Genomic DNA, 16,780 nt, shown 5'->3' on the forward strand with positions numbered 1-16,780 from the left:
GCTAAAACTAAAAACAAACTAAAAACTACTTCCAAAAATATTCAGCTTTGATATTAATGAGTTTTTTGAGTTCATTGAGAACATGGTTGTTGTTCAATAATAAAATTAATCCTCAAAAATACAACTTGCCTAATAATTCTGCACTCCCTGTATATCGCATTACACCATGTTTTTGGCACTTGTTCTGTGAATGTCTTGTGCTTCACAATGTCATTACACCTCCCCCACCCCGAGGCTATGTTATCAGATCACCTTGGTGACTACCAGTCATTCATGTTCCGTTACCAACGACATAAAGGAACTGAAACATTGACTGCCATAGTCTGGAGGCTCAAAGGAGTAACGGGTGGCCGGAGGCTGTGTACAGGAGATCCACCTGATAACGCTGTGTACACTGTGGAGGAATGAGCCTGAAGACTTGTCCCTGAAGGTGCACAGGAATGTGCTGAACCATAGACTAGATGAACCCACAGGAACAGAACTTTCTAGTGCAAACGGTAAGGTATCTAAAATGTTTTCATTTACCTTTGCTCCTGTGACATGGACATTTTCCCTACCATATACCTAGGTGTACCATGCTGAGGAGGATTTCAACAGTGCTAAAGTGGGTTTCCCACTATTTCAAGTAATCACTCATTGGTGGAGATCTAATCACCGGGATCTCCATTGGTCATGATAAAGGTGCTGTAGCCACTTTAACAATTTTTGTCAGACACCCTCTGTGCAGGCAACTACAACAGAGCCCTGTTTATTTGAATGGCGTTGCCTGTACCTATCGATGGAGTGGAAGGGAGCTATTCCCTTTCTTTATCGGGATTGGTAAGATTCCCTGAGGTAAGACCACTGTAGATCTTAAAGGGGTTGGCACATCTGGGACACTTATGGCATACTGCTAGGATATGTCATCCATGTCAGGTGCGGGTCCCACCTCCGGGACCAACTCCTGTTTCCAGAATGGGGCCCCCGATGAGAAGAACACACCACCCTTGCTCTCTATTTACTGTGAGGCTGCCTTCACACGTGGCAGATTTTGTTGCAGAGTTTTCTGCGCCTGAAAATCGGTTAAAAATGAATGGAACCGATTTTCAGGCACGGGAAATTCCGCAACAAAATCTGCCGCGTGCGAAGGCACCCTTATGCTAGTGCCGAAAACGGCAGAACCAGCGCTCTGCTTTTTTCAGAACTCCCATAATGGAGAATGGACCGTGGTCACACATGCTTGGCTGCTCTCCCTGTACTTTTTGGGCCCTGTTCTCGAGATAGTAGACAGCCCCAGATGGGTTGTTCAGTTTTATAATTCTACTATATTGATATTTTTTTTTTTTACTTTTTGTCAGTGAATGTGCACAATCGGTCCATACACATTTTCATCCTTTGGATCTCCAAATACCTCTCATATCTAAAGATTGGCTATAATAACATCCAGTGTCTGTGAAGGCTTTCATCGTATATCAGTAGTAAGAAGTTGCAGCAACTGGATTTGTTGTAATTTTTATTTTTTCTTGAAGACTTTTTGGCAGTCAGCCAACTGGCTTCCTCAGTTAGAATGGTTAGAATTATCTAGCATTAAATACTTGTGACTCATGTTTCAGTCATGGAGTAAGCTGTTGATTGCATTTGCGTGACTGAAACCATTAAATGTGATTAAACTGCCTCAGAAGAGGTGTTAGAACAGCATTATAAGTGGCCGACAATCCTCAGTGACCTAAACATTAGGGATGAGGAAAGCGAGTTTCAGATCCAAGATCCGAAGTTGCTTTGCTCCAAACTTTGTTTTAATGCTGTACGGAGATCAGTCTCCGTACAGCATTAAAATGTATGGGCTCCTGCGACGCTAATTTGTTATTACCGAAATCTCGGGGGATTCGATGAATAACTTCGGGATTTGATTTTTCAACTTGAAAACCATTTTAAAACTTGGTTCGGAAGTCTGCTTTGGTACTGAAGTAGCAATTGGTCCCGAAGCCAACTTCAGATACCTGTTTTCAAGTTTAATCATTTATATGCTGAAGTTATTCGTCGAAGTCTCGTGACGGATCTCCGTACAGCATTAAAACGAAGCTTGGAGAAAAGCGACTTCGGATCTTGGATCCAAAACTCGCTTCGCTCATCCGTAGGCCTCATGCACACGACCGTGCTGTTTTTTGCGGATCCGCAAAAAAACGGAAGCCGCCTGTGTTGCCTTTCGCAATTTGCGGAACGGAATGGGTGCCGGCAATATAAATGCCTATTCTTGTCCGCAAAGCGCGGACAAGAATAGGACATGTTATATTTTTTTAGCGGGGCCGTGTAGCGGAGCAACGGATGCGGACAGCACACGGAGTGCTGTCCGCATTTTTTGCGGCCCCATTGAAGTGAATGGGTCCGCATCCGAGTCGCCAAAACGGGGGCTCGGATGCGGACCCAAACAACGGTCGTGTGCATGAGGCCTTACTAAACATCACTAGCTCAAATTGTCTCTATCTTATCTGCTTGGTAGAATGTATGGTATTAACATAGGTAGGAGATGTCAACCTGAAGCCCAGACTGTATAATCCTATACCAAGTATTTTAAATGGCCCCTAAGGCTATAATAAGACTCTGTCCTGCCTACTATGAACACAGTGCAAGTACCCCCTATGGCTCTGATGGCTAACCTCCAGCAGTGGTAAAACTACGACTACCAAGATGCACACTTGCTTGGCTGTTCTCAGAATGCCATAAAAATGAATGGAGCATGCTGGGAGTTGTAGTTTCATCACAACTGGAGTGCTGGAGGTTAGCCATCACTGACCTAGGGTATACATCCCACAGGCTGAGAACCTAGGGACTAGACTGTATATATTGCAACATATTTTTAGATATGAAAAATACTAGGTCTGTACAAGTTTAAGGACTCTGGACTTAAGTAACCAAACATTTCATTCAGTGACAGCAAGCAGAGATCTTGTTAAACAGTTGTAGAACTTTATAGTATTTAGTAAGTACAGAAAACTATCCTGAATGCCAAAATTAGCTGCATCCTAATGCTGACTCTTTGATGGTCAATGGGGACCACTCCATTTAAGAGGTTAACCTTCATGTATATTGGATTGGAGACCATTTTTAGAGTCTCTATGGTGTTTTTTTCATGGTCTGTGTATGGAGTAACTAGCGAATATGCCTATGTGTCCTCCCTATAGGGCAATGCTAAGCATCTCCATAGCTTTCAGGAAGGCATGTATAATAAGGAACAGCAATGTAAAATGTATTATGACCTAATATTATCCAGCTTTTTCCTTATTTGTTCTAAATTTCTCACTAAAGGAAAATCATTTGCTACAAATTAGCTATTGTTTTAGTTCAAAATGTCAAAGTAATTTTAATATTAATAATCCTCTATCATTTTGTATCTAGTGCTCCTATACTGGCCTATATGTTTCCATGGTAAAGGACAACAAACAAACCTAGTGTCTGATTCTACAGTTAATGTATATCGTCTTCCATCCATCTCCTACTGAATGTTCTTCAGTGCTCCTCAGGGAAGAAATGATGACAACCCTCTCCGTGTTCCTCGATGTTCCTAAGTCTATAAAGGATAAAGATCAGCAGCAGGAAGAGGCTTATCATAAAGACAGGGACAGAAGAAAAGTTTTCCTTGGACACAGAGGTAATGTGAAGAACTGAAACTTCATCATACAACATCATTCATTTTTTATGACCAATTTAGAACCCTCCTTAAACAAGGCAGCGCATCATAGTGACCGATCTTTAAAGGAAGACTGAACCTAGAAATAAAGCTTCTCAAATTTTGATCCTAAAACAAGCAGTCTTAGGGCTCATGCACATGGCTGTAGTTTTGGTCTATTTTAAGCTGATCGGGTGCGGACCTGTTCATTTCAATGGGGCCACAAAAGATGTGGACAGCACGCCCTTGTGCTGTCCGCATCCTTAAGTCTGTTCCGCACCCCTGCAAAAATATAGAACATGTATTCTTGTCTGTATTGCAGACAAGAATAGGACATGGAGTAAAAAAGTGGCGGCATGCACTCAGACGTTGGCCGTGTTTTGCAGATATGCGATGGCAAAACACATACTGCTGTGTGCATGAGCCCTCATAGAAATTCTGCAGAGAACACAAAGGCTAATGTCATACTCAACTGGTCATGTTTCACCCTCAAATGGAGGCCCCCGGAGCTGGTGCACCATAATGATCCTTTTTGATCTCCTAGTCAGAGCAGAGGGGGAGGCTCCTGCTGCAGTCCGTTGTCTTACAGCCAGACTCAGGTTAGTGAGGAGATGGAGTTGGGAAAGCTACTCTCCAGGGACCCATAGAGAAGCTTATATTATGTGCTAGGCTATTTTTTTTGTGCAGTGTCTGTCAAATGGCTGCCTTCCTCTTTCATATATAGCGGTGGGGAAACTTCACATAACCACCAAACCCACCATCACACCCTATTCTTAACGGGTGTAGGTTGGTGGCTTATTTTTATATAGTTCCCACTTCTATAAGGGCAAGGGACACTCAGCACACCTGACCAATATATATCCAAACATCAGCGCTTGCCCACTTATGATCCCCTGAGCCTAACTCTGCGCTCACTTGAACCAATGGCAGCATAGGGTTGCTACTTAAATCAAGTGTTGCCCCAGTCTTCATCAACTAACAGCATGCCACCTAGTGAATAGACAATATACACTGTAGTGACATGGCTACATATGATACCTCCCTAAAATGGGGAAATCATCAAAAATGACCATTGTGCTTACATCTAGCATGATCAAGAGATAACCCAATACACAGATGCGGTAAACATCAATGTAGGAGAGGAGTTATCCAATATCAAAGAATATCACTGTATGCGCCTCCAGCGTGGCTCAATTACCAATCAGCCCCACATCTGGAATTGGCAACAGTAATTCGCAAGAATGAAATAAAGAAACGGAAACATGAAAATAAAAATATATAAAGAATAAGGGACATACATCACAGGCCCCAACTCCCTAGATATCCTAGATTAAAGATGGACACACACCTTCCCTATGAACCGATTCCATCATCATAGTCATATAAAGCAGGTGTATGATATAAACTCATTTAGTCCATTAGGTTTTACAGTATGGAGTCTAAATGTCCACTCAGCTTCTTTCCGTAGCAGAAGGTTATCAATGTCCCCTCCTCTTGGTGATGGCCTAACATGTTCAATCCCCTGGAAGCTTATACAGTCAAACCTTACTGCATGATGTTTCAGCATATGTTGTGCTACCGGGGTATCATCCTGCTTAGTAATGTTGGATAGGTGTTCCCCTATCCGTCTTCTAAATTCCCTCTTGGTCTTACCCACACATTGCTTTTGGCAAATACATGTGGCTACTTACACTACACCTACCGTTTTACAGTTGATGAATGATCTAATGCTGTAGTTACGTCCCACCACAGAGCTGGTAACTGTGCTGCCTTTTTTTGATAACCTTGCAGGCAACAAAGTTACCACACCTAAAGGTGCCACATGTTTTTTTTTTTTTTGGGAGCCAAGTGTCATTGGTGGGGGTCCTGAATGCACTATGAACCAATCTGTCCCTCAGATTACTCACAAATCACCTACCTAAGAGGTGGCAATCACCCACTAAATCGGTTAGATTTCAGTATACCCCATGAATCCTGAAGTATCTCCCGAACCTCTTTGTGTGCCAAATCGAATGTTCCAATGATTCTCATTTGCTCGTTATCAATGTCCCATTTCTTGGGATACAGTAAACTCTCCCTATTTCAACCAGCTGCATGCTGGTATGCCCTCTTAGGAGAGGACAGTGGATAGCCTCTTTGCGTAAACCTTCTTTGGAGATCACTTGCTGTTATCTTTAAGTCTGCCCATTCTGAGCAATTCCATCGGGCCCTTAAATATTGGCCCTTGGGAATGCCCTGTTTTAGTGGGATTGGATGTCCACTGTCCCATTGTACTAGGGAATTGGTAGCTGTAGAGTTACGAAACATCTTAGTAACTATTTTCCTCGACTTGTCAATGCTGATGGCAAATGTAAGGTGGGTATCACTGATTTCATATGTGAAATATAGCCCCAGCTCATTCAGATTTAACGAGGAAACAAATCCCTCAAATTCGATCTTAGTGCCTCTCCCCATTTTGAATACATCATCAATGAACCTCATCCATAACGCAATGGACGAGGTCCATATAGCCATCACTTCACCGAATACAATCTCCTTCTCCCACCAGCCCAGGTACAGTTTGGCATAAGTTGGGGCACTTGGGCTCCCCAATGCCATACCCCTGAGCTGGTGGTAGATATCACGATCGAAGGAGAATGTGTTACGCCTCAAGATCAATTGCAGTAGCTCCGCCACAAACTCATTGTGCAACACCAGATGTGTACCTCTTTCAGCCATAAAAGCTCTGATCACCTCACAACCTTTATCGTGGGGGATCGAACTGTATAGAGACTCAACATCTAAGCTGTCTAAAAATGTATCTTTTTTTACAGTGTATGTCATTGAGGTGCCTTAGCACATCCATTGTGTCCCGTACATAAGCCGGCAAACTGACTACAAATGGCCTCAGGATTCTGTCTACATAGATGCTGATCTTTTCTGTTAGGCTACCAATCTCCCGCAAGTGATCTCCAAAGGAGGTTTACGCAAAGAGTCTATCCGCTGTTCTCTCTTAAGAGGGCATACCAGCATGCAGCTGGTTGAAATAGGGAGAGTTTACTGTATCCCAAGAAATGGGACATTGATGACGAGCAAATGAAAATCATTGGAACATTCGATTTGGCACACAAAGATATATGGAAGATACTTTAGGATTCATGGGGTATCCTTAAATCTGACCCGGTTGTGGGAGATTTAGTGGTGTAGTGTAAGTAGCCACGTATATTTGCCAAAAGCAATATGTGGGTAAGACCAAGAGGGAATTTAGAAGATGGATAGTAGAACACCTATCCAACATTACCAAACAGGATGATACCCCGGTAGCACAACATACTGTATGCTGAAACATCATGCAAGAAGTTTTAACTGTATAAGCTTCCAGGGGATTGAACATGTTAGGCCATCGCCAAGAGGAGGGGACATTGATAACCTTCTGCTACGGAAAGTAGCTGAGTGGACACTTAGACTCCATAATGTAAAACCTAATGGACTAAATGAGTTTATATCCTACACCTGCTTTATATGACTATGATGATGGAATCGGTTCATAGGGAAGGTGTGCGTCCATCTTTATTGTACTTCCCTAGGCTAGAAATTATGGATATCTAGGGCCTGTGATGTATGTCCCTAATTAAGTGTTCTTGCATGGCAAGACCACTTACTGTTACCTCACATATATATATTCTTATTATTATAGCCAAATTTACCACCCTAACTCCTCCCACAGTTTTTACACTACATAGACAGTAATATACCGAAACATGCGGATTGTTCCCGATTGGTGTGCTAATACTTTGTGGAACGTTTTGCCGAATGGTTCACAAAAAATCGGTGTTTTTGTGGCGAAATTGGTCCCATAGGAATGAATGGCGGAATGTTCAAAACTAGAGTGTGAGCTGAAAAATCAGGACATGATATCTATACTGCCACCACTCCATCATTTTCAAGCCCACCTACACAAATCTTGTATCAAAGCGTTCAGCTATCCCTGCTGCCACTAAAAATGTCCACGGCTAAGCCATAGTCCTGATAGTTTTCACAATATGACCATTTGCTTGCAACTCACGACGCCAATTGACATTCATTGAAACTCCACTCTAGCCACCTCAAATTTAAAGGGCAATTTCTAAACTGCGACTGTGCCTTCATTTTTAATATTTCAGAGACATCAAATGTAGGTCTGTGTCTTGTGATTCTCACAATATAAAGCTCTTCGCTGTAGGATTTATAATTTTTAATTAATAATATGGAGTGAATCTAAATCGCACATCCTCATTCCTATGCTTCTGATATGACCAATGTTTACAATTTTCAGCATTTCTTTTGATAAAACATGGCTATACAGCGATGCTATAAATCATTTACTGTGCACTATAAAGAGACAATTAGTATACAGTTTGATCAAAGCGCATAGGCCCACTTACCGCGACAAGGTTGCCTCTTGTTTAATTTTTAAACTGCAACCGTTTGAAGATGGCAACCCAACCGCCAGTGAAGTGAGCAAGTTGGAGCAGTTAGTTTTTAACCGCTCTTCTCAGCCCTTGCTGTAGAGTGAGTTTCCATAGGAACCCAGGTGTGTGAGCAGCCAGCAGAGTGACAAAAGCTCGAGTGTGAGCTGAAAAGTCAGGACATGATTTCTAAACTGTCACCACTCCCTCATTTTCAAGCCCACCTACACAAATTGGCTGCTAATGTTTTTATAAATGTATGTTTTAATGTAACTGCGAAGCACTTTGGGCAACGACAATGCAGTTAAATGTGCTATATAAATAAATAAAAGTTGAAATGCATTTCTCCCTCTATCAAGCTTGCCATGTGCACTTTTTAAATTTGATCAATCAATTGGTAAGTGTAATGTTTACTATCTTTACTCACTCTGCCCACTCCATAAAGTTACCCTGCCTAGTCCAACCTTTCCACAGTTACTCAAGCCACTCAACCCAGTTACTCCGCCCAATCCAGTTGAAGACTACTGGTGGAGGCAAGAACAGTTCACACAATTTCCCCAGAAATTGTAGCTTTTCTAGTTCTCTATATATTTTTATTTTCATATGTTTGTTTCTTTATTTCATTCTTGCAAATTACTGTTGCTGATTCCAGATGTGGGGCTGATTGGTAATTGAGCCACGCTGGAAGCGCATACAGTGATATTCTTTGATATTGGATAACTCCCCTCTCCTACATTGATGTTTACCGCATCTGTGTATTGGGTTATCTCTTGATCATGCTAATGTAAACACAATGGTAATTTTTGATGATTTCCCTATTTTAGGGAGGTATCATATGTAGTTATGTCACTACAGAGTATATTGTCTATTCATTAGGTAGCATGCTGTTAGTTGATGAATAGATCGATCTGATTACCCAGCTCTTCATTGTACTATTTCCCCAAAGACGCACTGCTGCGAACCTCCGCCGGGAGTGGCTACTTGCTTATAAGGAGCGGGATTTGCCGACCGTTCCACGGCCATCATAGTGCCGGTGGCTACTTTTAACTGCACGCAACATATGAGAGGAGTCCAGCGCTTATCTGATTTGTTATTTTGTTTCAGTACACGCGCTGACTCCTCGTCGAGGAAGACGTGAGTTATGAAACAAGTTACACATGTAGCCTATTTGTACTGAGAGCTATGTAAGGCCTCTTTCACACGGGCGTTGCGGGAACATTCGCGATTTTTCCGCGCGAGTGCAAAACATTGTAATATGTTTTGCACTAGCGTGAGAAAAATCGTGCATGTTTGGTACCCAAACCCGAACTTCTTCACAGAAATTCAGGCTTGGGATCGGTGTTCTGTAGATTGTATTATTTTCCCTTATAACATGGTTATAAGGGAAAATAATAGCATTCTGAATACAGAATGCATAGTACAATAGGGCTGGAGGGGTTAAAAAAAGATAACTAATTAAACTCTCCTTAATCCACTTGATCGCACAGCCTGGCATCTCTTCTGTCGTCTTTTTTGCTGTGTGCAGGAAAAGGACCTGTGGTGACGTCACTCCGGTGATCACATGGTCCATCACATGATCCATCACCATGGTAAAAGATCATGTGATGGACCATGTGATGACCGGAGTGACGTCATCATAGGTCCTTTTCCTGCACACAGCAAAATAGAAGACAGAAGAGAAGCCGGGCTGCGTGAGCAAGTGGATTAAGGTGAGTTTAATTATTATTATTTTATTTTTTTTAACCCCTCCAGCCCTATTTTACTATGAATTCTGTATTCAGAATGCTATTATTTTCCCTTTATAACCATGTTCTAAGGGAAAATAATAATGATCGGGTCCCCATCCCGATCGTCTCCTAGCAACCGTGCGTGAAAATCGCACCACATCCGCACTTGCTTGCGGATGCTTGCGATTTTCACGCAACCCCATTCATTTCTATGGGGCTTGCATTACGTGAAAAACGCACAAAGAGGAGCATGCTGCGATTTTCACGCAACGCACAAGTGATGCGTAAAAATCACCGCTCGTGTGCACAGCCCCATAGAAATTAATGGGTCGGGATTCAGTGCGGGTGCAATGCGTTCAACTCGCGCATCGCATCCGCGTGGAATACTCGCCCTGCGTTCAGTCCCTAGTTAGGCCCCTTTCACACGGACAACACGTAAGTAGCAAACCTATGCTGCCATTGGTTCAAGTGAGCACAGAGTTAGGCTCAGGGGATCATAAATGGGAAACGCTGATGTTTGGATATATATTGGTCAGTGTGCCGAGTGTCCCTTGCCTTCATAGAAGTGGGAACTATATAAAAATAAGCCACCAACCTACACCCGTTAAGATTAGGGTGTGGTGGTGGGTTTGGTGGTTATGTGAAGTTTCCCCACCGCTATATAAAAAAGAGGTAGACAGCCATTTGAAACTGAGATTTTTATCATAAATTCCAATAAAGTTTTTGTTTTCTTTTTAATATTTTTGAGCTTTATCCTTTATAAAGTTAAGAGTCTTTACATATTGATAGATGCAAATTTCTATATCGCCTCCTTAGTTAATTGCAGTGTCTGTCAGAAAAAAAACCGATACATATGTGGTATCACCGTAATCGTACTGACCCGGAGAAGGAAAATAACAGGTCCGTTTTACTGTATACGGAACACCATTAAAAAAACTGTTGCAGAATGTTGTTTTTTTTCCAGTTTCAATCCGTTTGGATCCTATGCAATATTAAATTATGCCATCAGAAAGTACAACTTGTCCCACAAACATAAGCCCTCATACTGGTATGTCAATGGTAAAATAAAAACTTTGTCGCCTCAGAAAGGCAGGGAGTGAAAAACAAAAACAAAAAACACCTCTGGGGCTGAAAGTGTTAGTGAGGCATTGCCAATGTTTGCTCTATGTAGATATGGAAAGCATTATGCCATGCCATGTTTATTTTGGTCTGTGGGGGCAGAATGTCCCATTAAATGGGACGCATGTCTATCATATTCTATCATATATATTTTTTTTTTAATAGCCCTCTTATCTGAGGATGGCCAACCATGGGTTCCGTTGCCAGTGAAGAAGGCCTATCTCCAGATAGTCAATGACCCAACAAGAAGTTATGAGCATCTGCCAGTCGCCGGAGCACCAGAGTTCATCCGAGGAGCTACAGAGTTTGCTCTTGGGAAGAACAGCAAAGCTATCTTACGAAATAGGGTAAGTGATATTTCGAGGAATCTCTGCAACCTCCATAGTGATTACCTTAGTGGCTTAGTCAATTGATAGAGCTGAAATTGTTTATGTCGGGGGTGTAAATGAGCAATAGTTGTAAAACTTTGTCTTTTTTCCAAAACCCACCAAATACTACGATGATTTGCTGGTGATAAACTAAGGAAAACTAATTTTTATTTCCCCCTTTTTTTTCTTCTGTCAGGCAAGTGGTGTACAAACCCCAGGATCTACCGGGGCTTTCAGAATAGGAGCGGAGTTCCTAAATCGCTGGCATAATATCAATCAGGAAACTTCAATCTGTCTTGCTCTGCTTGCTCATGGTAAGCCCCATTTTCATAGATAAGGCCGGCACCTCTGTATCTTTACGCCTGCCATGAGAAACATGGGCAAAACTTTTATGTCCACCAGCCATTTTGAACCGCATTGTGTACATTAGGTGGAACGGTGTTTAGAGGTTAAAAGAAATGTCGCCAAAATGTTTATCTGCCAGTTAACCCCTTCCTGGCTGCCCCAAGCCAGTATTAAAATGCAAGAAAAACTATACATATGTGGTATTTCCGTAATCGCACTGACCTGCAGAACAAAAGTAACAGGTCCGTTTTACCGCCTAGGAAACGTATAAAAACTGTGGCGGAACTGTTTTTTTTTTGTGTTTTTTTCAATAATTGCACCCCACTTGGAATTTTTCTTCTGCTTCCCACCACATTCTATGCAACCGTAAATGATGCCATTAGAACGTGCATGTTGTCCCGCAAAAAAAACAAGCCCTCATATGGCTGAGTGATTGAAAAAATAAAAAAAAGTTATGTCTTGGGAAGGCAGGGAGTAAAAAAACGAAAATGAAAAAATGGAAAATCCCCTGGTCTTGAAAGGGTTAAAACCCTTTATCTTCTGATTGCAGATTTCTTTATTCTATTTCCTGAACATGATTTTGGGGACGGCCATCTTGCCTGAGCTGTTCTTAACAGCATTTAGAAACCATTAAGAAAACTGCTTTACGGCAGCCCCACGGTCCATAAACGCAAAGGTCAGAAGGGGACCCCATTGACTTCTATGGAAAAGTTTTATAGGCATGTTCTGTGCCCTGTGCGGAGTCATTGTACGAGGAAAGAATAGAGAAGCTCTGACAATCGCCTATTGTGAATGGAGAATCCTGGGTTATCTGTCATTCTAATCCTGACTGTAATGATATCACCTCTGTGTATAGATAAGCAGATAACTGTAGTAAAGTGATCTGTACAGAACAAGAAGTGGGCTCCTGTTATTAGGCTTGGCGGCCAGTGCAAAAACTGCAAGATTTTAGGGTTTTTGTTCAAATATAGATGTTGATATTAAAAATAACCATCAAAATTTATTTCAAATACTGTATGTTAAACATAAAAAGTGATATTTAAACAATAGGTAATTTTCTGATGACACAGTCCCTTTAACAGGATTGGTATGCAATATAATGATTGTATTATGCCACTTCCCATGCACATTTTGTAATCTGTTAATCCACTGGGGGTATGGATGGTGGATACGAAGATACTTATCCACTAAGAAATGGAAATGGTAAACTAGTGTCTGTGCAGTTTGACTTATAGGAAATGAATGGGAACCATATTGGCCTATTCATTCGTTATAAGTAGGGTTGAGCGAACCCGAACTGTAAAGTTCGGGTTCGTACCGAACTTTAGGATTTTTAGACCCCGGACCCGAACCCAAACATTTCCGTAAAAGTTTGTGTTCGGTGTTCGGCGCTTTCTTGACGCTTTTTGAAAGGCTGCACAGCAGCCAATCAACAAGAGTCATACTACTTGCCCCAAGAGGCCATCACAGCCATGCCTACTAATGGCATGGCTGTGATTGGCCAGAGCAGCATGTGACCCAGGCTCTATATAAGCTGGAGTCATGTAGCGCTGCACGTCACTCTGCTGTTACAAGTGTAGGGAGAGGATGCTGCTGGACTTGTGATTTCAGGGAGAGAATAGGAGAGAATCTAACTCGGCAATCTACATAGAAATAGTTGTGTGGGTGCAGGACACAATAGTTTTACCCTGCCCTGAGGCCATTAACCAAAAAAAAAACTACTTTTAGAATTCTGTTAGTTAGGTGGGTGGCGGCGGCGGCCATGTTATGCATGCTCAGTGCACCAGCACTGCATCTGAGCTGTTGGGACATTGCAAATCACCATTTTTTGGGGGGAAAACTACAACATCTGGATTAGTCAGTGTGCAATTTAAGGTAGAAATACACCCATCATTTTCTGGGGTTTGAAAAACACACTTTTTCCCCGGCGCCTCCACAACGGCATTCTCAGGAGGGTGTCCCCACCTCCAGGACAGGAAACAACGAGAAAGTACAGGATTTAAGGAGCCTCCTCCCCTTACCTTACCAGTCGTCGTTTCCTGTCCTCGGACGTGCGTGGAAGCCACTCCTGGGATTGTCCAGGAATTTAGATACCGCACCAGCCTGGTCTTTCCCTGTGGTTCAGGAGGGCTGGTGCAGGGATTGGGGGCTCCAGGGATGCATTGCCTCCCTTCCTCGATCCTGCGGAGTAAGCCCTAATCTCAGGCATCCCCGGGCTTGCGAGTCCGCCGGAACTCGCGCGGGATCGGGCGTTGTGACGTCACCGGACGAGATCTCCTTGGGCAAGAGATTTTCGCGGGAAGACTGCTCCTGCGCGCGGCGGGAAATTTAAAAGGAAGCTCACATCCATCACCGCCGCCGATCTGCAGAGATGCCTTCCAGCGACAGAGAATCGTCAAAGCGCTCTGGTGATCCCGCTGTTTCGGCCCTAAGCCCGGTAAGCCTCCTCCCAGGGGGAGTTATCCCTATGCTTTTATATGTTTCCACATAGAGATATAGGGTTAAGGGGTCCTGACCTCTCCTCCCCCTTCACGCTGGGTGTCTATAATGTTACTAAACTGACCCCTCACCACCCTTACTCTGGGTCCCTCCTTTGTCCTATACAAACTTTGTTTTATTCCCTTTAGGACAGTGAGTCCAGAAAGCTTAAACCCAAAGGTAATTCGGGGCGCAAAAAGTGTGGTGGTTGCCGTAAAGGCTTGGTGTCGGATCCAAAAAAGACCCTTTGCCCCAGATGTATTGAAAGAGTCATCTCAGAAGAATCCCCTTCCTTTGTGGAGTCCATACAAACCCTTATTAGAGAAGAAATTAAGGCTGCGGCTGATTCCAGACAATTGGCGCCCTCCCCTGGGCCTTCCCGTTCCCTAAATCTGGAAATATCAGTCCAAGTGGATCTAGATGAAGGGGAGTTACTGGATGATCAGGCCTCCTTATCCTCTGAGGAGGCTGCAGGGAGGCCTCTGTGCTTTCCCGAAGAGACACAATCCCTACTGAAAGATATCAAATCTACCCTAAATTTGGAGGATGTGAAAGAGACTCAGTCCCTTCACGATCAGATTTTTCAGGGGTTGGGGGAAAAAAGAAGAGATCCTTCCCCATCCACAATAATATTAAAGCCCTTATTTCCATTTCGTCCACCATGACGGCTCTACTATGAGATTGACCCTTGACCTCTGTAGGGGCAGGAACACACAGAGTTTAAAAGGCCACCACCCACACTCACCCTCAGTGTTTCCTGTCCCTACGGGGTCAACCACACAGAGAGCCCTCCTGGTGGAGGTGAAGAAAAAGTTTATTATTTTATAAAATACCTGAGGATTCGTCCTCGTCCCCTGCCCTCCTGCGGTCTGGTCCAAAGCTGGGCAGGGGATTCATATGGAGCCGATCTCGCTTCTGTACCAGGAGCCTGTATCCCTCCCCACAGTGCGGTCCCCCTTCCCTATGTTGAGGAAGCTGACCGCAGGGAAGCAGCATGCTGAACGCCGACAGGAAGCCTCAGCATTACTCTCTGCTCCCGGCGGCTGGAGGCGAAAGGGGCGGAGCTTAGACCGGAAGGGGCGGGGCTTAGATCGGCCGCACGGCAGTGACGTCAGACGCCGGACTGACTACTTTTGGCGGCAGATTCAAACAGGCAGTGGCACCGATCTTCCTCCTGGCGCATACAGCACTAATGTCTGCTCCTGAAGCCCCGGACGCCTCTACAGCCCAGATGGACTCTGAAACTCCCTCGGCTACTCCAACAGTGAGTTCCCCTGTGGGGAAAGACAAAATGATGTATCCTTTTTTGACTTACTTGCTGTTCGTCTAGTGATACCTGGCTGCTCCTCTCTTTTATAGGGAGTTAAAGAGCCCAGAACAAGGTCTAAAGTTCAAAGATGTGCAACTTGTAATAAGAAGCTTCCCGAGAATTATAAAAAGAAGCTCTGCCAGAGCTGCATAAAAGACCTTATAAAAGAGGAGCAGCCGTCAATTTTGTCTGAGGTCAAAACGCTTATTCAGAACGAAATTAAGTCCTCTTTGGCCTCCCTCAGATCAGCCCCGTCTACACCTCCTGCTGCAAAAAAACCTAGATTATCCGCCCCATCCTCCTCTGTTTCGGAGATTATGGACGAGGGGGCCTCCACCTCTGGACAGAATGTGGACTTTGACGTTCTATCAGAGGGGGAGATAATGGAAGATAATAAAAAATATTTCTTTTCTTCCGAGGATATGGAGGAGCTATTGGGAGCTGTCAGAGCAACCATGGGGATTGAGGAGGTGAAAAAACCAAGATCCGTCTTAGATGAGATGTTCGGGGGACTCAGAGCAAAAAAGTTAAAAGTTTTCCCAATGAATGAAAATTTAAAGGACATGATCTTAGACGAGTGGACTGACCCCGAGAGGAGACTAGGGGTATCTCGGGAATTCAGAAACCGGTTGTTGTTTGATCCAGCGGACGTCAAATTATTTAACGAGACCCCCAAAATTGATATCCAGGTGGCGAAAGTAGTTAAGAAGACTTCCCTCCCATTTGAGGACTCTTCACAACTGCAGGACCCAATGGAAAGTAAAGCCGACTCTCTCCTAAAGAAATCCTGGGAGACGGCTATGTTTGGGGTCAAAACCAACATAGCCGCAACATCGGTCGCAAGATCTATGTGTTTTTGGCTTAACGAACTAGAAGAACATATCAAAAACAAGACTCCTAGGGAGGAAATATTGAGCTCTATCCTACTCCTCAAATCTGCCACGGCCTTCTTGGCGGATGCCTCACCAATTCCGCAAGGAGAGCTTTGTGGATGAAAGCCTGGGGAGGGGATAGAGCATCAAAAGCAAAACTATGCTCCATAGCGTTTTCTGGGGAATACGTTTTTGGACCCGTATTAGACTCTATCCTGGAAAAGGCTGCAGACAAAAAAAAGGGGTTCCCGGAAGAGACCAAAAAGAAGCCCTTTCGTTCCTCCAACTCCCAAACTAGACCCTATCGGGGCAAAGGAAAGGGGGGTAGGTGGAGTTACCAGAAGGGGGGAAAAGGCAGAGGTTTCCTTCTTAACCCCCAAAATAAAGATAAACAATGACGCCAGAGTAGGGGGAAGACTGCAGAATTTTCTGTCCCAGTGGGAGTCCATTACAAAAAATCCATGGGCCCTAAATATAATTCGGGATGGC

At 43.6% G+C, this 16,780-nt stretch overlaps 1 protein-coding gene across 1 annotated transcript in view; it reads left to right on the forward strand.

Annotated features, from left to right (window-relative positions):
- The first annotated feature begins 357 nt into the window (after window positions 1-357).
- Window positions 358-16,780, forward strand: part of LOC120986342 (aspartate aminotransferase, cytoplasmic-like) — a 69,466-nt gene continuing 53,043 nt past the window's right edge. Inside the window, exons 1-4 of the mRNA XM_040414863.1 lie at window positions 358-497; window positions 3,491-3,628; window positions 11,085-11,266; window positions 11,484-11,601. Coding sequence (XP_040270797.1) covers window positions 3,508-3,628; window positions 11,085-11,266; window positions 11,484-11,601 — 421 coding nt within the window. The 5' untranslated portion in view covers window positions 358-497; window positions 3,491-3,507. The remainder of the gene's footprint in view (window positions 498-3,490; window positions 3,629-11,084; window positions 11,267-11,483; window positions 11,602-16,780) is intronic.

The sequence above is a fragment of the Bufo bufo genome, chromosome 1 (assembly GCF_905171765.1).
Source record: "Bufo bufo chromosome 1, aBufBuf1.1, whole genome shotgun sequence".
Taxonomy (NCBI): Eukaryota; Metazoa; Chordata; class Amphibia; order Anura; family Bufonidae; genus Bufo; species Bufo bufo.